General features: G+C 51.9%; 2 protein-coding genes across 5 annotated transcripts; one reads left to right on the top strand and one right to left on the bottom strand.

Annotated features, from left to right (window-relative positions):
* Positions 1 to 33: 33 nt before the first annotated feature.
* On the bottom strand, positions 34 to 26,736 carry Lims2 (LIM zinc finger domain containing 2). 4 transcript variants are annotated; one of them, XM_090343027.1, is made up of 10 exons: positions 26,509 to 26,736; positions 14,280 to 14,439; positions 12,282 to 12,348; positions 11,897 to 12,017; positions 2,642 to 2,791; positions 1,895 to 2,045; positions 1,131 to 1,223; positions 730 to 778; positions 490 to 565; positions 34 to 256 (listed from the first exon to the last, which is right to left on the bottom strand). In XM_090343027.1, the coding sequence occupies exons 1-10, from the start codon at positions 26,517 to 26,519 to the stop codon at positions 109 to 111; spliced, it is 1,026 nt and encodes a 341-aa protein (XP_090199153.1). In that variant the 5' UTR covers positions 26,520 to 26,736; the 3' UTR covers positions 34 to 108. The 4 variants fall into 4 exon arrangements, with proteins under 4 accessions (XP_090199153.1, XP_090199149.1, XP_090199152.1 ...); XM_090343023.1 differs by lacking the exon at positions 26,509 to 26,736 and adding an exon at positions 26,077 to 26,307; XM_090343026.1 differs by lacking the exon at positions 26,509 to 26,736 and adding an exon at positions 19,883 to 19,956.
* Gpr17 (G protein-coupled receptor 17) lies at positions 7,712 to 10,556 on the top strand. Its single transcript, XM_090343022.1, has one exon. The coding sequence runs from the start codon at positions 7,732 to 7,734 to the stop codon at positions 8,749 to 8,751; it is 1,020 nt and encodes a 339-aa protein (XP_090199148.1). The 5' UTR covers positions 7,712 to 7,731; the 3' UTR covers positions 8,752 to 10,556.

The following is a 26,736-nucleotide window of genomic DNA, read 5'->3' as shown; positions in this document are numbered from 1 at the left end:
CACCAAAAACATTAAAAATTTTTTTAAAAAAAAGGGGCAGAGGGCCCAAAGCAAAAGTGAGAGGCAGCTAGGAGATGGCAGAGATCCTAGGAAAGAGGCTGGAAGGCTTTAAGCAGAGTTGACATCTGCAGCCTTGGGCTGTGTCTTGCGGGAGCTCAGGTCCGACAGCTTCTTCAGCCGCTTCTTCAGCTCCAGTGGGAACCGCTCATAGCATCTCTTACACACGGGCTTCATGTCAAACTCCACAAACTTGTTCCTGGGGACCAAACCCAGAAGTTTGTGCCCCACTGAAGCTGATCCCATGCCATGAATGGGAGCAAGAGGGGTGGGCTTCCTCAGCCCTTGGTCCCACCATCCTATGCCAGCCTGCCCCAGCCCTGGACAGTCTCCTACCTCCCCAGATCTCCAGAGCTTGACCACATCCCACACAGGCATGCAAGAAGCAGGCTGAGGAGAGGAAAGGCCCACCGAAAGCCCCCCATAACTCACTTCAGGGTGAGCCTGCTGTTGCAGGTGGAGCAGGAGAAGCAGTTCACACACCAGGCCTTGTTGAGGGCAGACACCACTATGAGAGTAGACAAGGGATTAGCAGGCCCTTCCCAAGCCAGCTGCAGGCCCAGCTGTGCAAAGCCAGGCCCAGCTGGGCCTGCAGCTGCAGATCCCATAGCCCTGAGAGAAAAAAAACAGGCGGGGGCAGAGAGGGAAGGGCGCGAGGACGAGGGGCCTCACCATCACCCTCGATCACATGGCTGCAGTTGTAGCAGACATCCCCAAAGAGCTGTGAACAGAAAAGGGCTCTCAGTGTTGGTCATGGGCATCGTGCCCTCGCCCAGGGCCTCCCCACAGCCACTCACTCTCAGGCACGCCTCGAGCCCTTCCTGCCTGTGGTGAGAGCACCTGGCTAATTAGGATGGGCTTTGACTTAACCTTCATTTGCAGTCTCCAAGGCCACAGGGCACACTTTTCAGATAAGGACAGCCTACCTCCAGCCACGAACACACAGGCCCAGCCTCTGTCCCTGGAGCAGTCCTCCCGATCACACAACAGTCCCTGCCCACCTTCCTCTGGCTCCTGAGACCCCAGCCTTCCCTGGATCCCAGTGTCCTTGCAGACTCTGCCCCAGGCCCCACCTGGTTGTAGTGGGTCTCACAGTAAGCCAGGCCCTTCTTTTCATAGTGCCGGTGTCCCAGGAAGGGCTTCTCACACTTAGCACAGACAAAATGCTGGGGAGAGAGGACAGTGCGGGGGACATCAGGACTGACAGACACCCCAGAAAACAGGGCAAGCAGGGCTCACAACTGGGCAGAAAGCCTAACCACCTACTCATGGGGCATACACATTGATGAGGCCTGTGTCCTCAGACTTCTTCACCCTTCAACCAAGAAACCAGGGCCAGCAAGGAGCTGGTGAGAGCCGTCCTTCCATTATGTGGGTACCTCCTGTGTACCCCACAAGCTCAGAGTAACTGAGAAGCACCTTTCATCCCAGTCAACATGGGGGAATATACTCTTCCCAAAGGGCAGGGACCTCTCTTGTCAAGCAAACTACTATGGCATAACTCAGGACACAGAGAGCCAGACACTGGCCATGCAAACTTCCATTTGAAGTATGTCCTCAAGAGTATCACAGCTCAGCCCAAGGGCAAGGGCTCCGGGGACCCAGGTGTGCACCTCATCTATGTGAGAGTGTGCATACCACAGCTACCAACCACAACCACAGGGTCTGCAGGCAGATGCTGTCCAAGGTTTGCTCCCAACTCTGAATCCCCTAGAATGCCTCTAGGGGTGTGACAGAATCTGGGTGGGCCTGTGGGCTTGGGTCTCTCCCCTCCCTTGGATAATGAGGGACCCGTTGGCCAGCACAAGGAGAAGCCACATGCCACTGCCCAGCTCACCTCCACGTGCCACTGTTTGCCCAGTGCATTGACGACCCGGCCCTCAATGGGCCGGCGGCATGCCCCACAGATGGGGACGCCCATCTTGTCATGGCAAGGCAGGCAGTAGAGCTCCCCCTTCAGCTCACGGGCCTCAGCCGTCAGCTCCTTCCTATAAGACAGCACCAAGCATCTCCATTACTTCCCTGCCTGTTTGCAGCCCAGCCACCGTATAACCAGAGCGTGCGCTTGGGGTCAGCAGCAGCTGTCTCTGATCTCTGGTCTTTGGAAAGGATTTCCTGTGTATGCCCCAGACAGGCCCTCGGGCACAAAATTCCTGTCCAGTCCTTGCAGAAGGGCGTCTGTCTTCTGCCCTGTCCTCCCTCTGAGGAGCTAGCGTGTTCTCAGGACCCCTCCTCCTTCAAACAGAAGGGGTGTCTGGAATCAGGGGGGACCAAAAGGGATCTGGCATTTCTCTTTTCTTGACCCCTCTCCACTACCACAGCCAACTGCTCTCTCTCCCTTCCTCTCTACCCCATCTTAATCATGACAGGGAGGGGCTTCCCAGCTTTGGCCTCCAAGTTTCAAGTGAACAGAGCCCTGGAAAGAAGAGCCTCCACCCCCCCCCCACACACACACTCTGCTTCCACCCTACCATCTTGCACCCCTCATACTTGATGTCCTCTCTGCCAGACCGACCTACCTCTCACCTGCTCCTGCATCCCTGCATCTCTACCTGCCCCACAGGAAACAGGGCTGGGCACCTACCCACAGTGGGTACAATTGAAGTGATCCGGGTGGTAAGCATCATTCCTGAACATGAGGGGCTGCTCGTCAATGACCAGATGGCACCGCTGACAGATGTACTTGCCCAGGCCCTTGGCCTTCTCGTGGTTGTGGCAAGGCCGGCAGAGATGCCTATGAAAGACAAAGGTTAGGGACAGGCCACTGGCTCCGGCAGGACCCAACCCAGAAGAGAGGCCAAGACCCTGCCTGGGGCCTCTGTGAGAACTGGGTGCTTCAAAGGAAAATAACTAAGATTAAAGAAGAGCCAGCTGCCCAATCCTGAGGCCTGGCAGGCTGTAGGTGCTTCCTCTAAAAGGGGCATGCTCCTATGCTCAGGAAAAGAATAGAAAGAACAGAATACTCATAGTCACTGTTTTCAGATGGGATGTGTCTTCTTTTCTGTTTGCCTGAGCCCAGGATATTTGGTGGCATAAGGGAGACAGGGAGTTAACATTTGCTAGTTTTAGATCCCAAATGTCTTTTGATACGGATGATCTGTAGTGAATGTGAGCTTTAAAAACACACTGTGCCTAACACACTGGCCCAACAGTCAGGACGCGAGGCTGCTCAGCCCCTTCCCTTGGGCTCTGCGGGACGAAGAGGAAAGGGAGCAAGCACAGGCACTCTCTGTCTCCAGAGACAGTGCAGCTGTGTCACACAGAGGCCCCTGAACCAAGGCCTGCCATCACAGCGTCTTTTTTTTTTTTTTTTTTTTTTTTTTTTGTAAAGGCCTCAGAACCGTTTCAGATGCTGCTCCTGCACTGGTGACAGCTGTGGTCTCAAGTGAGTGAGAAATCAACATGGTTTCTGTTTCCCCTGTCAAAGGTGGGAAGAATTTAGATTCAGGATCTCCAGGCAAAGATTCACAATACCCTTATTTCAGGTTCCCACCTGCCACCCCAATCTGAAGTGCTTCTGATATAGCCAGGCCTTCTTCCCAGGACCCCAGTCCAAAGGGTATCTCTCTACCCCCACCACACACACACACACACACACACACACACACACACACACACACACACACACACACACACACACACTGGTCTCCAGGACTACTTGACTGTAGGTTCATTGTATAGGTCAGTCAGGGAGCCTACAGAAGAAATTGATTTGCAGTAAAGAACCCCCAACAAGGAACGAATGCCAGGCAATTACCAGGGCAGCCAATTCAATACCCCATCCAGGGCCTAACACCTACTCATCTGCTTAAGTCTGGACTGCATTCTGCAAACTCCTCCTCTCCCTACTTGCCCTGGGCTCTTACTGGTGTATAGGGCAAAAGACCCCATTGAGGCGCCCGGGACACCCTCAGCTACGTCCTGGCCCTAGATGCACAGCATGGAGACTGTGTGAGTGAGTGAACAAATGATTGTGCTAGAGAGGAAGGTAAAACACTGATCATCATCTCCTTGTGACAACATAGCCCAAGCCAAAACAGGAGCCCAGGACCTCTGATTCTCCCTACCCTGTAATGGTAGCAGGTGTGGCCTGTCTCTGTAGCCTTCTTCCTGGTGACCACCAGAACCCACTGTCTCTCAGACACCTGTCCCCAGCACCCATCCAGGCCTAGGTTCATAGCAGGCCTAGGGCTAAGTGGCACTCCCCACTGTGGGACTGTGACCTTCCTGTGACTCTTTCACTTCAGTTCTGTTCCTCATCACTCTTTATTCCCCACAATTTTGAAACTCCTCCTTGGCGTGGAAGAATGCTTTCAAAGCTGTGGAAAGTAGCTCCGCACAGCTGGGCATGGTGGTACAAGTCTGAAATCCCACCACTCTGGAGGCAAGAGGATCATGCGTTCAAGGCCAGCTGAGACTATATAGTAGAACCCTATTTCTTTTTTTTTTAATAGGAAAATGGGATTCACTTTATTTTATTTTTACTTTCTTTCCCAGTCCTGGGGCTTGAACTCTGGGTCCGAGCACTATCCTTGGGCTTTCTCAAGGCTAGAGCTCTACCACTTGAACCACAGTACCACTTCCAGATTTTTCTATGTATGTGGTACCGAGGATCTGAACCTGGGGCTTCATGCATGCTAGGCAAGCACTCTACCCCTAGCCCAAACACCTGGCCCAGTAAAACCCTATTTCTGAAAGAAAACAAAACCACATATTCTTGGCGTGGAGTCTGGGGCTCACACCTGTCACCCTAGTTTTTTAGGAGGTTGAGATCTGAAACTCAAAGTTTGAAGCCAGCCCAGGCAGCAAAGTCCACAAGACTCTTATCTCCAATGAACCACTAAAAAAACAACAACAACAAAAAAAAAACCAGGAGTGGCTCAAGTGGTAGAATCTTGAACAAAAAAGCTAAGGGACAGAGCCCAAGCCTTGAATTCAAGCCTCAGGACAGTGCATATACATGTGCACACACACACACACACACACACACACACACACACACACACACACACACACACACACACACACCATCCACTCAAGTCCCAAAATTCTTTGCAATGGTCAACGTCCTTGAAGCTACCACCAGTGACAGATCCCATTCGGGTGATGGGAGCGTGGTTCCGTGTGAGATGCTGGATTCCATTCTATGCACCACAAAAGAATAGAAAGTCCATGAGACCAGAAGTTCCCAGCTCAGAGTAGCTACTTTCTCACTCCCCCATTTCTAGCCAGAATGACTCAGTTCTTCCACACAACCATTCCTGAGGCACAGATAGAGAAGAGAGTATCGCACACCTGTACTCAGACACATACACACCCTCGAACTCTCAGCTGGAGAGGTGAGCAGACTATCAGTCTTGCATGAAACACTCCTGCACAGGGAAAGCAGTCTCAGGACAGATCAGACCCCAGGACCAGATCCAAAGGCAACATTCAGCTGGGAATGTGACTTAGTGGTACAGTGCTTGCCTTGCATGAATGAAGTCCTGGGTTTGATTTCTCAGTCTCACATACACGGAAAAGACCAGAAGTGGCACTGTGGCTCAAGTGATAGAGTGCTAGCCTTGAGTAAAAGATCAAGGACAGTGTCCAGGCCCAGAAATCAAGCTCCAGGATTGGCAAGGGAAAAAATAAAAGATCCAAAGGTAACTGTCAGAATTCAGGCAGAACTGCAAATGTACGATACTGAGAAAAACAGCAAAGCAAACAACACACAGGAAGTTTAACTGTTGAAGGGTCACACGACTGCTTCTCATACCTTTGCCCACAGGGTAAGTTACTTCACCTCTCTGAACCTTGCTTTCCTTATCTGTGAAATGGAACAATAGTCCCCGCTGCACAGGGTTGAGCGAAAGATAAATGTAAGATGATGAACGACAGGTCTTCCCACATGCACTTCAAGTATTTTAACTAAAACACTGAAGTCTTTTGAAACTAGGACAGCTTTTTAGACCCTCCCCCTCCCCCCAATTAATGAAGAACCATTTTTGGAAAGACAGGAGGACTAAACAGGCCTGATTTCCTGACACCTCAAAGCTGTCACTCAAGCCTTGAGCCACATCTGGGAGGAGTCTGGGAGGGTGGGGAAGGGCTCCGATGGGGTAGAGGAGGGGCCTGCAGAGGCCAGGACCAGAGCTGTAGGGCCAATTTCTTCTGGGACCAGACAGCACCCCATTATGAACTGGCCTGCAGCTGTGCTGGGTTCCACATAAAGGCCATGATTTATCCCGCAAGCCAGAGCGGTGCCTAATTATACAGGGCAGGACACAGGGACCCTGAAAGAATCCCCTCTCTTTTGGTAAACAAGCCTCCCTCAGCTTCCCACCCTCTCCATTCACGACCCCCTCCCCTGACCCAGCAGGCCGGGGAGCCTGGCTCGTTGCCATGGTGGCTGGCCCCTTTCTGTCTCCCCCTCCTTAGTAGGAAATCCTTCCCTGCTGAAACGTCCTGTTGTGTCCATCAATTCCAGCCAGAGACCCCCACCAACACCCCCCCACACCCGCAGCCCTTGCTTATTCCCGAGCTCCGGAGACAGTCACACACTGTGATGTTCAGTGTCAAAGTTGGCCGGTGGCACAAGCTGGGGACACAGCTTCTGTGGCAACACAGGCAGCTAAAGGCCCAGTCCACCCTGCAAGGGACCTCTCAGGAATGAAGTGGCCTTTCAGGGACTTAGAAGGGCCACGGCTACCCCTTAAATAGCCAGCTTTCCACCCTCAGCCACAGGGAGCCCAGTGCCAGCGCTGCTGCGGGTACCACCACAGCCACGTGCCATCTCAGACCTGCCTTTTCCTCCCGGATCAGCTGCAAAGAGGTGAGGGGCAAAGGTATGATGGGCAGGCAGGGGGGGCGGGGGAGGTGATCAGGGGGAAGGGAGGAAGGGGACACCCAGAGCCAGGAAAAATCAACCCAGAACAGAATCACCCTGGTGGAAAGGAGATCTTTTGTTCCTGTCCCCTTATATTAGTTTGCCCTAAGGATCATAGACTGAATTCAGTGTAGCCCTCCGCACTGTGTCCTGTTCTTGTTTGTCTGTCGGGGCCAGAGAGAGATTTGCTCAAGACTCAGGCTGCAATGTCATTCAGAACCCAGCACCAATACCACTAGCCATGAGGATTCCTTACCTGGCTTCCAGAAAGAGCTAGTGAGTCTGGAAGCAGAGTGGAAGAGGTGCCGATATAAAGGTCATCGCCACTGCCTGACCACGGAGCTGCCACCATAGCTTCCTGTTACAGCCAAACCTGCCCAACTCCCCTTCTCTGAGCCCCAGTCCTGTGCCCAGAGACTCAGCTCATCCAGAGTCCTGGGACCCCATCCTGTCTGAAGCCCAGGCCAGGCTTCAAGTGCTGGGCTAGCAATCTGAGCAAGACAGCGGAAGCTTTAAAGAAGCTTGTGCTAACTTCGTGCCCAGCAAGGACACAGCTGCTTGGTAGGGAAACTCCAAGGGAAATCTGTTTTGTTTGTGCTTTGGCTGATATTCAGATGCTCTGGTGCTCAATTTCCTCCTAAAGACACATGACATCCCTGCAGTGAGCAGCTCCTTTCCTCTTGGAGTTAGGATGGGAGGTTCTTGGTGGGGGGCGGGGGTGCACATCAGAGGTTTCATTCCCAGCTCCCCATCATCCGATTGCATATTTCCTCCAGGTTTAACCTAGCTCTACTTCCGGCCACAGCATGAACGGCCTGGAGGTGACCTCCTGGAGTCTAGCCAACAACTCCTCCCTGGATGAGGACAAGGAATGTGGGAAGGAGACAACGTTGGAGAATATGCTGTTTGCTTGCTTCTACCTCCTGGATTTCATCTTAGCTTTTGTGGGCAATGCTCTGGCCTTGTGGCTCTTCATACGGGATCGGAAGTCAGGCACCCCAGCCAATGTGTTTCTGATGCACCTGGCTGTGGCCGACTTGTCCTGCGTGCTGGTCCTGCCCACCCGTCTTGTGTACCACTTCTCTGGGAACCACTGGCCATTTGGAGAAATCCCATGCCGACTCACCGGCTTCCTCTTCTACCTCAACATGTATGCCAGCATCTACTTCCTCACCTGTATCAGCGCTGACCGCTTCCTGGCCATTGTGCACCCGGTCAAGTCCCTCAAGCTGCGCAGGCCCCTCTATGCCCACTTGGCCTGTGCCTTCCTCTGGGTGGTGGTGACCATAGCCATGGCCCCGCTGCTGGGCAGTCCCCAGACAGTGCAGACCAACCACACAGTGGTGTGCCTGCAGCTGTACCGGGAGAAGGCCTCCCGAAACGCCCTGACATCCTTGGCAGTGGCTTTTACCTTCCCTTTTGTCACAACGGTCACCTGCTACCTGCTGACCATCCGCAGCCTTCGGCAAGGCCCCCGCGTGGAGAAACGCCTCAAGAACAAAGCTGTCCGCTTGATCGCCGTGGTGCTCATCATCTTCTTAATCTGTTTCGTGCCCTATCATGTCCACCGCTTCATCTATGTGGTGCACTACCAACACAGCCGTGCCTCCTGCTCTGCCCAGCGCCTCCTGGCTCTGGGCAATCGTATCACCTCCTGCCTCACCAGCCTCAACGGGGCCCTCGACCCTGTCATGTACTTCTTCGTGGCGGAGAAGTTCCGCCACGCCCTGTGTAACTTACTCTGTGGCAAGAAGCTCGCAGGTCCGCCCCCCAGTTTTGAAGGGAAAACCAACGAGAGCTCAATGAGTGCCAGGTCAGAGCTGTGAGCCCCAAGTACTGCCCCGTTCCCCCCCACCCCCGACAAAGCCAGCCTCGGACTGCCACAGAAGGTCCTTTAAAAAGGAGACTATCTTTTCCCAACAAGTACTGAGAAAGCAACCTAAAATCCCAGCAGGTTGTCACTCTTCCCTCCACCATCTATCTATCTGAATGTCCAGGTCGCCTTGTAGGAGCTCAATGTTAACCAGACACAAGTGGCAACTAGCTGTGGGAAAAGGCAAGCCGCCTCCTCTGCAGGGGCTGCGCCTGCCCTGCTTCCTTGAGGCCCCCAGACACTTGATGACTTCATCCATGCCAAGAGGGAAGAGAGACGGAGGAATGATTCTGAAACAATGCAGATCTTTCTTTCCCCACTGGCCCTCCATCCCACTCCAGACACGCACAGCAGGAAAGCCCTGCAGAAAGAGCCACAAGGCAGGCTACTCAGAACTCAGCAGATGAAGAACTTACAAATGTTGATGGAGAGCTGAATATTTCATTTAAAGCACAAGGTACACTGAGTTCCCTTTGTGGCCCTTTTGCCAAACTTAAGGGGGACAGGGACTGTTCAATGACAGCCAAACTCTGTTAGTCCATTTTAAACTGGTTGCATGGGATACTTCCCACCCCAACCATTCTGGCCTAGATGCGCTGAGCTCCATTCTGGACTCCTGCTCCTTCCTGCTGCTTGTGGTCAGACAACTCCAAGCCTCATGGAAGGATTAGGTAACCCAGTCTTGAAGAATAGTCATGAGAGCTGACCTCAGGCCAGAAGTCAAATACTGGCCCTGTCTCCCACTAATGCACACTCAGAAGAGCTATCCTGAGCTGAGCCTCATTCCCTCCCAAGAGGCCTCGGCTAGCCTCAGGCAGCTCAACCTGGAGCTGCTTCACTTGGCAGTGTGCACGTGTCTGCTCTGGCACATCCTTTTATGTACTTGTTTGCACTGGTCATAACTGTAATTGTGACCTTAAGGTGGAGGAGGTTATTGTGGTTGCTCCATGAGACAGATGTGTTGCATTTCACCAAGGGCAACCCCGCAGGCAGGTTGTAAAGCACAGCCTCTCTTGTGGTTGTTCCTATGGTGGTTCTGGTGGCCCCAGAGGCATCGGATCCCATGGGTAAAGGAAGCTCTACATCAGATAGCAGTCTAACTGGAGGGTGGGAATGAGGGCTCCCTTTACTCATCCCTCCCACAGCTGCCCTGCCTTGGGCCCAGTCCTTATACCAACACTGTACTCTCTATCACATTTTACTTTTTCTTTTTTTTCTTTTTCTTTTCTTTTTTTGCGGACCATGGGGCTTGGACTCTGGGTCTGGGTACTGTCTCTGAGCTCTTCAGCTCAAGGCTACTGCCCTACCCCTTGAACCACAGCGCCATTTCTGGTTTTCTAGTGGTTAACTGGAGATAATAGTCTTACGTTCTTTAGTACCCGGGCTGGATTTGAACCACGATCTTCAGATCGTAGCTTACTGAGTAGCTAGGATTATAGGTGTGAGCCACTGCGCCTGTCCACATTTTACTTTTTAAAGTACTTCTGGGGGCTAGGAATATGGTTTAGTGGTAGAGTGCTTAGCATGCATGGAAGCCCTGGGTTCGATTCCTCAATACCACATACACAGAAAAAGCCTGAAATAGTATTGTGGCTCAAGTGGTAGAGTGCTAGCCTTCAGTAAAAAAAAAAAAAAAAAAATGTTCAGAGATAGTGCCCAAGCCCCATGATAGCCATGACAAAGAGAGAGAGAGAGAGAGAGAGAGAGAGAGAGAGAGAGAGAGAGAGAGAGAGAGAGAGAGAGAGAGAGAGAGAGAGAAAGATATAAAGTATTCTGGATTCCTCCAGTTTCCCCAACCAGAATGTTGGACAGTAGCCCCAGGAAAGCCTTGGCTCCAGAAGGGGCCAGGAGTTTGGCCTAGCAGTAGAATGCCTGCCTAGCATGCATGAAGACCCGGGTTCCATTCCTCCATACCACATGCATAGAAAAAGCCGGAAGAGGTGCTGTGGCTCAAGTGGTAGAATGTTAGCCATGAGAAAGCTTAAGGACAGTGCCCAGGCCCTGAGTTCAAGCCCCAGGACTGGAGGGGGGAGGGGTGGGGCAGGACAAAAAAAAAAAAAGAAAACCCAGAAGGGTCCAGCACCCATGGCAGGTAGGCCCACATCTGGGTTCCCCCAGAGTTTCCCTCCAGCTCATGAGCATCGCCTCCCTCCACCACCGCTGGTGCTTGCCCACTCTACTGCACCCCAGGGTCCTGTGGCCCTTACCAAAACACCCAGCTGAGGACCAGGCTCTGTGTGACCCCAAAGGCCAGCATTCCCTCTCCTGGAACAGATACTCATAAGCTCCCTGCAGGGAGGGACAGGAGGGACCAATGGAAGTGTTTTGATACAGAATCAAGTGCCCAGGATGTGGACATCTTAGGTGTGTCTTCCAGATCACGCTGCCTTTTCTGCCACAGGGATAGGAAGAGGAGCAGATTCGATTGTCAGTGGAGGAAACGTGCAGCTCAGTTGGGGAATCTATTGCATTTGGAATTCCCAGTGGAGCCCCCAGTGGAGATAGCAGGTAGTGAAAGATGGGGGAGGACATGGGAAGGGGAGAGTCTGAACTTTCCAGAGAGGCTGTTCAGAGGTTTGGGACGTTATGTGCAGCAGCAGACGTGATGGACAGAGAGTAAATCTCCAAACAATCCTAACCTACACAAGAGATGGATCCAACTCCATCCAGAGGCAGCCAGCACAAGCCAGGAGGCTCTAAAGGAGCCACTGCATGGGGCACTGGATAGGGGCTCCCCAAAGCTATTCATCTGGGTGGGTGCTGGGCTAGGGGTAACATGTTGGGCTGGCCCCAGTGGAGTCCACTCAACTCAAAGCTCCATCCACCTCAGTCATCACACAGCTCCTCCTTGGGCATTCTAGTCCTCCATTTCCACTGGCTGTCCACGAGAAGCCTGACTACCCACCCAGGCTCTCACCCTGTGTCTGCTCTCCTCTCTGACCCACATTCTGGGGGAAATCAGCCATCTTGTAGGAACAGAGTGGAAAGCACAGTCATGGCAGGATAGGACATGGAGCCTAGAAGGTACCTGGTGCTCATTCAGCATCTAGTATTTGTGAGAGGCCCCTGTCTGCCCTGAAAAGACACAGGCACCTTACCTGCCCGCGTTCTTCACAAAGCCCAGGTCAGCCAACTCCACGCCACACAGCTCACAACGGAAGCATCCTGGGTGCCAGTTGGTATTCATGGCCTTGATAACACGTCCAATGATGAATTCACCTAGAAGAAAAGATGTTCTTGCTGCCCCCAGCCTCAGGCCCCTCCCCAACAGAGATCACCCATACTAATGCCCCACCCGGTGTCAGCCTGGTCCTAGGTGTGCACCTGCAGGGTGGGAAAGGGATGCTGCAGGGGGGATGAAGAGCAATGCTCAGAGAGACTCAGTGAGGTCGTCAGGGAATCCCCCTCTCTACACTGAATCCCCACCTGCCTGCCTTCCACTTCTGAGGACAGCCCAGGGTGGATGCTGTTGCCAGCTCTTACCACAGGATCCACAGCATGGAGCAAAGAGCATTTGGAAGTCATGTTCGCAGTACTTCCGGCCCTCAAACTGAAAGTGGACCACAGACAGAAGATAAGTAAGTCACCCATCATTCAGGAATCTTTGTTGGCCAGAACCTGATGCAGGGGATGAGGTACAGCAGGAGAGCAGGGGCCTCCAGACAGATGCTGGGGCAGGGGATTGAGAGTGTAAAGTGAGGGGCCTTCGTAGGAGCTGCACAGACCCCAAGCCAGCTCTGCGAGGGCCCCTACTGTGCAAAAGAACTTGACACTGTGCTTCCTGAGGGCGGGCCAGGAGGGAGAAGATGCTTGAGAAGGAGCGGGATGACGTCAAGTTTAAATAATATGCATCCCTTTGCCCTACTTCCTGAGTGTTTCTGGGTGAGCAGTCCAGGTCTCCCAGGGGCCACTGACCATCACCCAAGAAGACTGGAGAATGGGAGGCCCCAAATCTTCAGCAAGCAGAAACCAGTTTTTTTGTTGCTTTTTTCAAATAGTCTGACTTTCCAGTTTTCTATAATGAGGATCATTAGAGTACAGCTAGTGCAGCCCTTCCCGGGAACCGGAAGCATAGCAGAGGTTTAAACAGTAGCCTACTCTGGGCTAAGCTTCATCCTGGGCACACAGTCCCTTTTCAAGGCTCAGCCTCCCCACTCACTGTTTTGACTATTAATTAGCCAGATCGTGCAGGAGACTGGGAGGCTAAGAGAGCCACGCCCACTCTGCTAGAGCCACGCCCACTCTGCTGAACAGATCACACCCACATCCATTCACCAGGCCAGCCCATAAGCACCACCTCAGCTTCCAACCCTGGTCCTCCCCACCCTGCCAGCACCAACGGTGGAGTGCTAGTCAACGCTCAACACCCAGTTCTGTGGAGCAGGGTAAGGGGCAGGCACACAGCCAATTGCTATGATATGCATGATATGCATATTCCTAGCAGACCAATCCCGGGCTGGCAATGGTATAGAGCTGTGGAGCTGAGATGAGAGTGCAGGAACCACATCACTGACAGGATGCACAGAAAGAATCTCAGAAGCACGGATGACACAGAACATGTAACGTCTTTTTTAAGTATTTGTTACCTTCATTTTAAATAAAAATGTTATCTCGCTGCATAGTTCTATACTTTTTGTTAATGACTGTCTTTAACAACAGGTTGTATGACTGAAGATTTACCAACCTGCACTTGTAAGCCACTGGGGGAGCCAGGCCTGTGTCACCTTCACCTGGACTGGGTGGTGTGAACTCCTGTTCTTTCCTTAGTCTCCCAACTCCAGTTCCTACCTGCTCATTGACTGCTCAGCACTGTGACTACAGGGGTCCTTTTCTTTTCCAGATGCCCCCTCTCCCTTCCTTCCTTTTGTACCTTTTGAGACAATCTCATGCGGTGGCTCAGTCTGGCCTTGAATTCATGGCCTTCCTACTTCCGTTTCCTGATCGTTGGAATTACAAGAGTATACCACTGTACCTGACATCCTTCCCCGGTGTCAGGCAAGTGGTATGACTTCTGCTTCTGTGTTGGAGCAGCTCCAGTCTCTCAAAAAGGAAGACTGGGGTCTAGTCAACGTCATAGGATCAAAGGAGAACTGCCTCCTTGCCTCTGCCTCCAGTTACTCTCCAGACAGTCTCCCACCACAGAGCCTTTACACATGCTCGATCCCCTATACCACATGTATGTGGCTCTCCTCCACTCTGAGATTCCATAATAACAAAGCCTCAGCTGTCAGTCTGACGGACCACTTAATCAGTGAATTGACAATGTGATCCAAACAGAGGGGAAGCACCATGAAGATAGGGCCTGTGCAGCCCCTGCCTAGAGGAAGCTGGAGGAAGAGTCACATGTCACAAGTGATGACTGGGCTCCTGCAGGTGTGGCACACAGGGCCAGCCCTGCCATTGGTCAGATCCAGACTCCCAGAAGGAGGCTGAGGGTTCCAGCACCCCCTGTTCCGCCCCCCCTGTCCTCAGCCTCCTCACCTCATAGAAGAGCCCTTCCGGGAAGGGCCGGAAACACTGGGCACACACAAAACAGTGCTCGTGGTACAGTTCCCCGTTGCTGTTGACGATGCGCTCAGCAGGAGCAAAGCGGGCCTGGCAGCGCTGACACACGGCATTGGCCAAGGCATCAGACATGTTGCTGAGGAGAAGAAAAAGGTCAGTGCCAGGTCAGCGGGATGGAGCCTGTGCAGAAGGCTGTGCCCACAGACACACCCCTCCTTCAAGGTTAAAATGCTTCACAAGATGAAGAAACCCGCGCCCTCCATCCCAGCACCAGCCTGGGCATTATGTGGCTCCGTGGCTTACACAAAGCTCTCTCCAAGCCATCTTCTTGGGTTAAAAGACAGTCCCTGTGGCCACCTCCACTTACTGAGGAGGGAGTTAGAGTCCAGGAGACTGAGTGCGGCCCAAAGCCTAGATTGGACCTCCCATCAAAAGCTTCCAAGCTGCAATCCTAGCTACTCTGGAGGCTGAGATCTGAGGATTGCGGTTCAAAGCCAGCTGGGGCAGAAAGTCTCTGTGAGACTCCTTTCTCCTATGAAACGCTCAAAAATCAGAAGTGGCTCTGTGACTCAAAGTGGTTGAGCACCAAAAGAGCTCAGGGACAGCACCGGGCAGACTGAGCTCAGGTTCACCTATCCATGTCTGTCCTCAGAATTCCCCCAAGCTGCTGGGCCTGGAAGAAGGGGCAGCCTCTCTGGGCCTCATTTCTCCTTCAGTGAAGAGGGACACCAACGTGAGGCAGAGATTTTTGAATTGAAACATAGAGCTGAAGGTAGGGCAGTCCATATGCTACAGAAAGGAAGCTGCTGTTTCCCAGAAAGTCTGGGAACCTTCCAGAATCCTGGGCAGCCACCAGTGCAGGAAGGGAGCAGGAAGGGCTGTACTCCCTGCAAGAGGGCAGCAGGTCAAAGACATGGACATTCCATATCCTCCTTCGAGCATTCCACCCAAGAGACCAGAGCACACAGTCTGCCCAGCTAATCTGTCAGGGAAACACCAGTTCCTCCCCCACAAACACACACAGGGCACAGCCCAGCTCACTTCTGGGAACCCAGAGCCTCCCAGAGAACCCCAGGTGTCCTCCATCTTGCTCCACTTCCAGGGCCCTTGCAGTACTCACAAGCCCTCTTCATCTGGACCTCTGTACACCATGCAGGGGAAGGGAGTGGAGGGAAAGGGGAATCGCTTCTCCTCATCCCTGTGATGGGAGATTATTCCGAAGACAGCACAGAAGCACAGAGGCAGAGGTAAGGGCTGCTGAGGATAAGGCCTGCCTCCCTCTGTCTCCTTAGCTCCCAACACTCGACACAGACAAGCCATTCCAGAACTTCCTGCACACCAGTCTCCCCTACACACAAGACTAAAAGCTAGTGATGGAGCCTGGGAAGAGGAATGCTAGCTATAAGAGGCTAGCCACGGGAAGCCAATCTTTCAGTCAGGCAAAACCGACTGCTGTCCTGGCAAAGGATCCTTCCTACAGGTGGTACTTGCAACAAAGTGTTTCCCAAGTCTCAGCTTCCTTCTCTGTAAAAAGAACCACAATAGCTGTCTCCAAGGACAGTGAAAGAGTCAGGCGAGTTAATGCCTGGAAGCATAGCCCACATCACACACGAGCTGGCCTTCCTTCTTTCTACAGGGGTGCCTGCTGCTCCAGGCTAGGAGCAGGAACACAGGCGGTCCCCGGCAGCATGGCCAGCGGGGGCCAGTGGGAGCTCCCACCCCTACTGTCCAACCGTGCTCCCTAAATGCACCCCGAGGGACACAGCAAACAGGAATTTACTAGAAAATGAACATTCTGGACTGGGAACGTGGCTTAGTGGTAGAGTGCTTGCTTAGCATGCAGGAAGCCCTGGGTTTGATTCCTCAGTGCCACATAAACAGAAAAAGCTGGAAGTGGCGCTGTGGCTCAAATGGTAGAGTGCTAGGCTTAAGCAAAAGAAGCTCAGGGACCAGACCCTGAGTTCAAGCCCCAGGACTGGCAAAAAAAAAAAAAAAAAAATGAAAGAACATTCTGTCTTAAACTGCTGTATTCATGATGCATTTACACAACTAGTAACATATGCCAAGAAGACGTGCTGAAATCATAGCTTTTTGTTGTTGGTGGTGGTGGTGGTCATGGGGCTTGAACTCTGGGCCTGGGTGCTATCCCTGAGCTCTTCAGCTCAAGGCTAGTGCCTACTCCTTGAGCCACAGCACCACTTCCAATGACAGCTTTTTTGAAGCCTTAACTGGACCTCTTTGCTCTAGTAGCTCAGTTTCCTTATTTATTTATTCATTTATTTATTTATTTATTTTTGTCAGTCATGGGGCTTGCACTCTGGGCCTGGGTGCTGTCCCTGTGCTCTTTAGCTCAAGGCTAGCACTCTACCACTTGAGCCACAGCACCACTTCTAGCTTTCTGGTGGTTAATAGGAGACAAGACTCTCACGAACTTTAGTGCCGGGGCTGGCTTTGAACTGCAATCCGCAGATCTCAGCCTCCTGAGTAGCTATGATTACAGGCATGAACCACCAGCACACGGCAGCTGCTTCCTTTTTATCAAATATATTTTGTTGTTTGTTTGCTGGCCCTGGGACTTGAATTCTGAGCCTGGGCACTGTCCCTGACTCCTTTTGCTCAAGGCTAGCACTCTTCCACTTGAGCCACAGTGCCATTTCCAGCTTTTTCTGTCATTAATTGGAGATAAAAGACTCACCCTGCTGAGGGTGGCCTTAAACCATGATCCTCAGATCTCAGCCTCCTGAGTCACTAGGATTATAGGCTTGAACCACCAGCACCTGGCATTATCAACTATATTTTAAGCCAGCCCCAATGATCCAGCTTATATGCCTAGCTACTCAGAAGGCTGATTTGCTGTTCAAAGTCAACCCAGGCAGAAAGGTCCATGAGAGACTCTTACCTCAAAGTAATCAGCAAAAAGTTGGAAGCAGAGGTGTGGTTCAAGGAGTAGAGCACCGGTCTTGAGCAAAAGACACAAGCAAGAGCTCAAGGCACTTGAGTTTAAGCCCAATACTACTAGTGTACACGCATGCACGTGTGCTCTCTCTCTCTCTCTCTCTCTCTCTCTCTCTCTCACACACACACACACACACACACACATTTTAAACATGTCACATTGACGTTCGACAACTGTCAAATGGTATGAACCAGAAGTTGAAGGAAAAATGAAGCTGAGTGGTATACATGCTGCATGGTACCTTCCCAAGAGCTGATTTTCATGACCGGGTCCATTGGCCATGTTGTGTTACATGTACACTGTAACTTCTGTACCATCCATGCCCTGTCCCCAACTCCTCGCACCATCACTCAAACCACAGATGACCACAGAGGACCAGCCAGGAGTCTGCCAGTGAAGATGACCCGGGCTGTACTCAGAGGAGCCTTTTCCTGAGCCTCAGCTTCTCTACTGAGACCTAGACTCACCCAGGCCTGGCCTGTCATGGCCCCACAGGTAGGATCCAGGATGCAGGAGGTGGTTATGGATGGCTGTGACTGCAGTTCTCAGTACCCATTCCATTCCTTCCCTCAGCTACTGCTCTCAGCTGAAGACATCTTTGAGGACTATGTCCTAGCACGTCTTCTGCCAAGGTCTTTCTAGAGTATGCCACATAGGAGCTGGGAGTAGTCTATACCACCTGGGGATAGTATCAGCCCATGGACTGCCTTTTCTCTGTAAGTTCTCCAGATCCCCACCCACCTGTGACTGGGGCTCCCTCAACTTCCTCCATTTCCTCCTAATCTTCCTTAGAAAGCACCACTGACCCCACACACACTCTGCTCCCATGGCTCTCTTCCCCCAGCTGAACCAAATGCATGCATTGTATTTTAAAATTATGTTTAAAAAATACTGTTATTGGGAGGGGAGTTTGGCCTAGTGGTAGAGGGTTTGCCTAGCATGCACGAAGACCCGGGCTTTCTCAAGGCTAGAGCTCTACCACTTGAGCCTCAGCACCGCCTCGGCCTTTTTCTATGTATGTGGTGCCGAGGAACCGAACCCCGGTCTTGGTGCACGCTAGGCGAGCGCTCTACCACGAGGCCATGCTCCGGGCCGGAAACTACCCAAGTCAGGCCCACCGGGATTCAAACAACAATGGCCATCTTGGGGTCGAGCCGCGCTGCCTTGGCCCACGTTAGCCCCAGCTTGCTCCTCTACAAAGTAGCCATCACAAGACCCCCGTGTGGAGGCAGAGGGTGACATGGGACAGCTGGCCCCTGGTCCCCGCCTCAGTCACCTTCGGAGGTGAGCAAAGGAGCTCCATCAAGTGGCCGGGCGGCTTCCCTGCGCCCTGAGCGGCCAGGCCAGCCGCTGTCCAGGGGAAGCCCGGGCCCGGTTTCCCGGCCAGGCCCCCGCGCGGCTTTCCGGCCATTGTCCCTGGCGACCCCGCCCCGGCCCTGCCCGCCACCTACCCGGACGAGGCTGGCGGCAGGCTCGGCCGGTGCTGGCGCCTCCGATACAGCCCCGACGCGGCCAGGGCGCCCAGCCGGGCCGCCATGGTGGGCTCGGTGGTCCCGGGCTGCCTGGAGGACCGGGCGGTCAGACCACGCTCCGCAGGGATGCAGCGAGCACAGCCCCTTCGCCACAGGGCGACAGGGCGTGCGCCTCCCCCGCGCCCCACAGGAGCTCACGTTCCGCTGGATCTCCAAAGGGCAGCGGGGTCAACTCCGAATAGAAAGGATATTGTTCAGCAGGCGGGGGCAGCGCTGGGAGCTGGGGCTGGCTGGGCCCGGGCCGCAGGGAGGGGACTGGGCTGGGCAGGCCTGGCACTGAGGTGACCCAGGCAGGTGGACCCGGTGCCCGCTGTCTCTGGCTGCGCTCGGCTCCAGAGGGCACCTGGAGCCCCTGGACTTGCTGTGCATGTGGGCCAAGTTGTGAATTCTGGAAACAGCTAAAGAGGGCCCAGAGTCTGTGGCTCACGCCTGTAATCCTAGCTACTCAGAAGACCGACACCTAAGGACCACTATTGGAAGCTAGCCAGGCTGGAGAAGTCTGTGAGACTCTCATCTCCAATTAACTAGTTGTTTGTTTGTTTGTTTGTTTTTAAGCCATAACTGGAGCTATGGTTCAAGTGGTAGAGCACCAGCCTTGAGCAAAGAAGTTTAGGGACAGTGGGCAAGCCCTGACTTCAAGCCCTGGGACCAGCGCAAAAACAAAGGAGACAAAAAAGCAAGGGGGGAGGGGGAGGAAATCGAGAGAGCCATTGTGTGACCACATTCCATTTTACTCCTCCCCTGAGAGTTTTAGACTACAATGTCATCTCAGGACACAAAGCCTGAGCAGCTAACATACCAAATACCCTAAAAGAAGTCCACACAGGGTCAAAACTTAGAGAAGCGGGGAACCATGACTCACAACCAGGAGACTTGAGATCTGATGATAGAGGTTCAAAGCCAGCCTGGGCACTAAAGAATGTGAGACTCATATCTCCAGTTAATCACATGAAAACGGGAAGTAGGGAATGCCAAGACGCAGGGGTAGTGTAGTAGCCTTGAGCTGCAGAGCTCAGGAATAGCACCCAGGCCCAGAGTTCAAGCCCCATGACCCACAAAAAAAAAAAAAACTTAGAGAAGAGGCTTTTTACCTGTGAAAACTTCTTGCCATCCAAGTGCAAGTTCTCAAGGTCAATGTTGGAGCTGTGGCAACTATAGTCAGTCACTATTATCCAAAGAAAATAAAGATTCTGAGTACTCATGGAAATCTTTAGCTCTGCTTCCTGTTCCCTGAAAACCTCTCCAGTAAGGTCAGAAAGCATGAACAACCACTGCCAAAGAAAGAGACAGGAGCTATGTGCCCAGACAGCTGATGGTTCTAGACTGGAGCCACCACTGAAAGGCCAGGCCCACCTAGCAAGGAAATCCAGCAAACCCAGACAGGACAATATTCATTAGCCACTCTGTTGTCAGTCAGGTGACCACACGTCACCTGGTCAGAATATAATCTGGAAATGCAGTTCAATTAGAGTTACTCAAACACTGATCAATTCAACAAACAGTTTCTGAAGGTATTCCCAGGGACTAAATGGCACATAGAGGCTGAGCCTGAAAAAAGCCAAAAAGTACATGTACCCATTCACTCTGATGTGGACGGTGGAGGCCTGATACAAGCTCAGGCAGGCAGTTGTGTTCAGGCAGCTTCAAGTCCGTGCCAGGGCTTGTGCCCCTCTTTCTAACCCTAGTTCAGCCCCTCCAGTGCCAAACTCCAGAATTCTCAAGTAAGCCACCATTTTCATTGCAGAGGGAATATTAATTCAGGGCTGCTAGGACCACACATAGGCCTTGGATAGAGAAAGCTACAGTGTGGATCTGGAATGTCAGGTATTCATGGCTTTGGACTCAGCCCAGGACACGGTTAAGAGATGATGAGAGAGCCGTTGTGGGAGATGAGGTCTAGTGGGACGTGTGATTCTGCCCTGGCAGGACGGCATGGGTCCCAGGCCCTTTCTTCTTTTCCTTTCTGGCCATGAAGTGAATAGTGGACTCTGCATGCGTGTCTCCCACCTGGTCAATCAACTGGCCCCAAACTGCAGTCAATCACATACCAGAACCCCTGAAACCAGAACTCAAAATAAATGTTATCGTTCTCTCTCTCTCTCTCTCTCTCTCTCTCTCTCTCTCTCTCTCTCTCTCTCTCTCTCTCTCTCTCTCTCTCTCTCTGTCTCTCTCTCTCTGTCTCTCTCTCTCTGTCTCTCTCTCTGTCTCTCTCTGTCTCTCTCTCTGTCTGTCTCTCTCTCTCTCTCTGTGTCTGTCTCTCTCTCTTTCTCTCTCTCTCTCTCTCTCTCTCTCTCTCTCTCTCTCTCTCTCTCTCTCTCTCTCTCTCTCTCTCTCTCCCTCTCTGTCTCTTTTTGCCAGTCCTAGGGCTTGAACTCAGGGCCTGGGCACTGTTCCTGGACACTTTTTGCTCAAGATTTGCACTTGAGCCACAGTACCACTTCTGGCTTTTTCTTTGTAAGGAATTGAACCCAGGGCTTTGTGCATGCTAGGCAAGCGCTCTACCACTAGGCCACACTCTTGGCCTTATTTTCTCTTTTTAAGTTGATTATCTTGAATGCTTCTGACAGTAACAGAGAACACAGAATTCATAGCCCCAGCTATTTTGTACAGTGTAATAGGTAGGTGAAGTTTAAGTACGACCCCAAAAGAAATTGAGGAAGGAACTGGGCTCCCCTAGTCCCTGAGTCTGACTAAGCCAATCCTCAAACATCCGTTGCACAGACTAGCCACTCATTTTGCTGCAGATTCTGCAACAGAGATTGGATGGGTTCATGTTGGATTCCCAGCCATCATTTTTGCTCCACAGAACCCAGCTACAAATGTAAAGTGTCATCAGCCAAAAATGACAGGGCAAGGACCTCTAGAAGTTTATCCCTCCATAAAAGTGGTGGAAAACACTTGCAAACATAATTTGATTCTACATTTTCCCAACCCAGAAAATTAACCACAGGTTCACAGTTAACCCCAGAAACATTTGGTCATTTATGTTTTCCTACCAGGTTAATCTTGATAAGAAGAGTGAGTTTTGTAATCTAATTTGTCTCAGACCCTAATCTATTTCCAAAGTCCATGGCTGCTTTGAAATATAACAGCTTATGTGCCCTGTAAGCAGTGAACAGAACTAAACATTATAACCATATGTATGTCAATAAAACAACAAAAGCCACCCAAAACTGACTCCAGAAGAAACAGAAAATCTAAATAGACTGGTAACAACTAAAAAACTGAGCTGTTAATCTAACAATGTCCCACAAAGAAAAGCCAAAAACCAATGGCTTCAATATCTAAGGATTATAGTTTCTAAAGTGTATAAGATTCTGTTTGGGCTTTATCTTTTAAAACTTTTTCTTGGGGCCAGGACTGCTTGCCTAGCATGCATACAGCTCTAAATTCTATTCCTTGGTATATACACAGAAAAAGCCAGAAGTGGTGCTATGGCTCAAATGGTAGAGTGCTAGCCTTGAGAAAACCCAAGACAGACCCTGAGCTCAAGTCCCAGGACTGGCAAAACAAATAAAAAAGAAGAAAGTGATACTGTTGCTCAAGTAGTAGAGTGCTAGCCTTGAGCTGAAACGTTCAGGAACAGCACCCAAATCTGGAGTTCAAGCCCCATGACTGACAAAAAAAAAACTTTATCTTGCCTCAACCTCAGTTTATTCCCCAATAAATATAATTATATAATTATTCTGCTAAATGTAGTGGCTCACATCTGTAGAAAGAGAATTGCAGTCCACATCATCCAGGACAAAAAACCAGAAGATCCTACTCCTACTTGAATAGTCACTAAAGCGAAAGGAAATGGAGGCCTGGTTGAAGTGCTAGGGTGCCTGTCAAGAAGTGAGAAACTCTTAGTTCAAACCCTGGTACTGACAAAAAAAAAAAAGTATGTGCATGTGTGCATTATTCTTTGGAGAATCTCTCATGTTAGGTTGATACAAATATATGAAGAATTCTTACAATTCACCAACAAAAAGAAATCCCAATTGAAATGTGGGCAAAGAATTTAAATGGAAATTTCTCCAAAAGAAATATAGAGTAGCCAATACACACATATTTCATAATCGAAAGAACAGTGTGACACCAATTTACATTGACTAAACTAGATGATGATACATGCTAACTTCATGCATTCCTAGTATAGAAATATTACACACTATAGGAAGTGGTGCTGTGGCTCAAGGGGTAAGGTGATAGCCTTGAGCTGAAGAGCTCAAAGATAGTACCTAGGCCCGAGTTCAAATCTCACAACCAACCAACAACAACAACAAAAAAGACACATTTAGCTGGGCATAGTGGCTCATGTCTATAATCCTAGCTACTCAGGAGGCTGAGATCTGAGGATCAAGGTTCAAAGACAGCCAGGCACAGAAGGACCTGAGACTCTTATCTCCAATTAACCTCTAGAAAACAGGAAGTGGGCCTTGGCTCAAGAGTAGAGTGGTAGCCTTGAGCCAAGGAGCTCAGGGACAATGCCCAGGCTGAGTTCAAGCCTCATGATACCAAAGGAGAAGAAGAAGGAGGAGGAAAAGGAGGGGGGGGAGAAGAAGGGGGAGGAGAAGGAGGGAGGGGGAAGAGGAGGGGGAGGAAGAGAGCCAAGGGTTTGCCTCAAACAGTAGAACAAGCACAGAATCCTGCATTCAGTTCCTAGTATTTCGAAACGCAAATGAAGAAGAAAGGCCAAAATTAAGGACACTTGTCCATCTCATCATATGGTGCCCTGCACTGTTGGAATTTAAAGAAAAGCCTTAGCAGATGCACAATACTCTGTGAACTTCAGCTCTCTAGAACCATGAGCCAGAGACATCTCTGTTCTTTTTAAGTTACCTGGTGTCAGGTATAAGAGTTGGGATCAAAGAAAAGAAAGGTTGCTTTTGAGGGGAATGCAAAACCATCTTGTACTGACTCATAAGTATTCATTGTTAATTTTTCAGACTTATTTATTTATTTATTTATTTTGACCAGTCCTGGGGCTTGAACTTAGGGCCTGAGCCCTGTCCTTGGGCTTTCTCAAGGCTAGAATTCTGCCACTTGAGTCACAGCACCACATCTGGCTTTTTCTATATGAGATACTGAGGAATCGAACCCAGGTCTTCATGCATGCTAGGCAAACACTCTACCGTTAGGCCAACTCCGGGCATCCAATTTTTCAGACTTTTTAAACATCAAGTCGAACTAACCAATCATGAGAGTATTTACACCACAGAGCTACCACATACCATAAGCCAGGCCTTCCATTGTACAGGAATGGCTTATAAAGATCAAGGAGAGGAAAAGAGAGTAAGCTGAGGGGCCATGGATATTGTGCACCTGGCCTTTTATTGGGCTTGTGGGTCATTTGACCATGTCATTTGTCACTCACTTCACACTGTGCTTAAGCCCTTTACAGTATTTGAGCCTGTGTGCTGGCCTGAGACTCCAGTTTCACACGTAGCTAATCATGCCACCAAGGCCTTGCCTAGAGAAGAATAGTCAAAGCTAGAAGATATGAGGGCACACACTTGCACTGTTACAAGCTGGGAGCTCAGTGTACAATCAGACATAGATGGTGGCCTCAGGATATGATGGTCATGTGGAAGGGAACACCATTCTCAGCATGCCAGGCCTCTGAGCTCACTTGCTTTGAGCTCCATTTGGAGAAGAGCTCCATTTGGTTGTGTCTCTAGGCACGTAGTCCTCTGTCTCTACTTGGTAGACTAGTAATGATGCGCCATGACAGCTCCCTTTATACATGTCCAGCTTCTCAGATGTTTCCTTACCCCATCCCTTGCTGCCCACCCCACAGCCAGCTAGCTAAGTCTCCACCATTCCACCTGGCAGAGACCCTCCCTCTGCCTCCCCTCTGCCATCCACTCAGATGCACAAAAAGGGCCTCTGCTTACTGGCGTTCTGATCCATTGTCCCATCCCTTCCCAGCCTTTCTCTGCACAGGACCATGGATGCTATTTGTAAAGGGCAGTTTCTTCAAATGCCACTCCAGATCATTTTGACCAGTTCCCTCCTGCTGCCCACCACCTGCTCTATGCCAAGGTGGCAAGTAGAGGCCTGAAGGTATGTGAGTAGAAATGATGTTTCCATTGTTCTGCCTGGATCTAAGTTGCACAAGGAGTATGGACAAGGTCCCAGAATCTAGGCATACCAATCTGCCCCTGGGACAGGCAGGAGACAGACTTCAAAGGAAAGTGTCCCCAGTGCGGGGTGGCTCAGGCCTATAATCCTAGCTACTTAGGAGGCTGAGATCTGAGGATCATGGTTCAAAGCCAGCCCGGGCACTTAAGAACATGAGACTCATCTCTAGTTAACCACTAGAAAACCAGAGGTGGGGCTATTTCTCAAGGGTAGGGTGGTAGCCTTGAGCTGAAGAGCCCAGGGACAGCACCCAAGCCTAGAGTTCAAGCTCCATCACACACACACACACACACACACACACACACACACACACACACACACACACACACAAAGGAACGTGTCAATTGAGGCTCAAGGACGGTCTACAGCTGCAGGGCAAAGCTGAGAGAACCAAAGAAAGCCACCAAAGTGGATATGTCCACAGAAGGAATCTCAGGCTGTTTTCTTTTCCTCTTTTATGATTCAGTGATCTCCTGGGTTCCTAGGATTTTCTCCATTCTGAGATGAGCAGCGTTACTTTGACAGGAATGACATCCGTCATCTGTGTGTGCTTTGATGGCCAGTAATTCTCCTTGGTCCCAGCTCCCACCCACCCCCCCACTCCGCCACCTCCTCCTAGGTGGACCTAGTGAGTGTGAGCGCCCCTCTCACTCTTGGTGAAGATGCAGCACAGACACCTTCATTAGGGTAGTTCAATGCCAAATGTGGCCACTTCCTATGCATGGCAGCCCCACCACTACCTACTCTTTGGCTTGCTTTTCCTCAAACCCTAGGCATAAGGACTCAGACAACTGGCAGGCAGCCTCGCTGAGAGAGTGTGACCACACCAGTGTGAGCACATGTGCTGGGGCCTAGTGTCATGGGACAGACACAGAAAGGGCCACCACCTCAGAGGTGGCGGAATCGCTGGCCCCTACGGAGGGGAACTGCCTTGTGCCTCTGTGGACTTGAAGCCACATGCCTGCCCTCCTGGGCGCTGGCCTGCGCTCCAAGAGCCTTTTCTCAGCCGAGACTGCAGCAGCTCGGCTCCTGTCTTCTGCCCTGAGCCCCGCATCAAGGCCGCAGTGACTACAAGGGGCCTTGGTCCTCAGAGACCCGCCTCTCCCTCCCAGCCGTGCTCCAGAAAGGATACTGATGGAAGTGTGTCCCCCCAGCTTACCGCATCTGGCACCCCCGGAGCACCTGCCAGGCCGAGCGCTCCCGCCCTTCCCCAGCCGGGTGAGTCTGGGGTTCTCGTCCTCCCCGCACAGCAGTCACCATTTTTACCCTCCGTCCACACGGGAGGCTCACCCCACATCACCCCGAGGGCTCGGGAAGGGGACCAAGCCGGTTCCAACGCTGTCGTTTAGTGGCATGTGACCTTGGGCAGTGCCCTGATCTGCTTGGCCCGGCTTGTGGTCCGTGAGGACGGAGGTGTCTGTCTGGCATGGATTATGGAGGGGCACACGGATGGTGGGGTGGCTGGGGGGGGCACCCGGACCTCATGCCCGCCCCGCCCCGCCCGGAGACCCCGCAGCCAGCGCGGGGTGGAGCGTGGGCCCCGTGCGGCCTCGGGTGGGGGTCCAACGTCCCGTCCCCCGTCCCCCGTTACCTTCCCGTCATGGTGGCGCGCGCGCCCGGGGCGCAGGCTTCCCGGACTCGTCCGGTCGCCGCTGCCTCTGCTGCCGCCCCAAAAAAGGCGAGAGCGGCTCCGCCCGCCGCAGGGTGGGGAGCAGGGGCCCCGGAGGGGGGTGCGGGTGGAGAGGTGGGCGTGGGGGCCGGCCCGGGGTAACCGCCGCTGCCCGTTCAGCGCCAGCCTCGGGGACCCCGGAGAGCGCCC

Source organism: Megascapheus bottae, chromosome 12 (genome assembly GCF_031878675.1).
Source record: "Megascapheus bottae isolate mThoBot1 chromosome 12, mThoBot2.hap1, whole genome shotgun sequence".
Lineage (NCBI taxonomy): Eukaryota > Metazoa > Chordata > Mammalia > Rodentia > Geomyidae > Megascapheus > Megascapheus bottae.
This window is presented reverse-complemented; position numbering and strand designations above follow the sequence as displayed.

Bases quoted from the DNA above. Each gene is read 5' to 3' on its own strand.
- Gpr17 (XM_090343022.1), top strand. From the start codon at position 7,732: ATGAACGGCCTGGAGGTGACCTCCTGGAGTCTAGCCAACAACTCCTCC.
- Lims2 (XM_090343023.1), bottom strand. From the start codon at position 26,177: ATGGTGACTGCTGTGCGGGGAGGACGAGAACCCCAGACTCACCCGGCT. The intron at 12,018-12,281 runs GTAAGAGCTGGC...CTTTTCTTCTAG, and splicing joins TCCATGCTGTGGATCCTGTG to GTGAATTCATCATTGGACGT. The intron at 2,046-2,641 runs GTAGGTGCCCAG...GCTGTCTTATAG, and splicing joins TTCAATTGTACCCACTGTGG to GAAGGAGCTGACGGCTGAGG.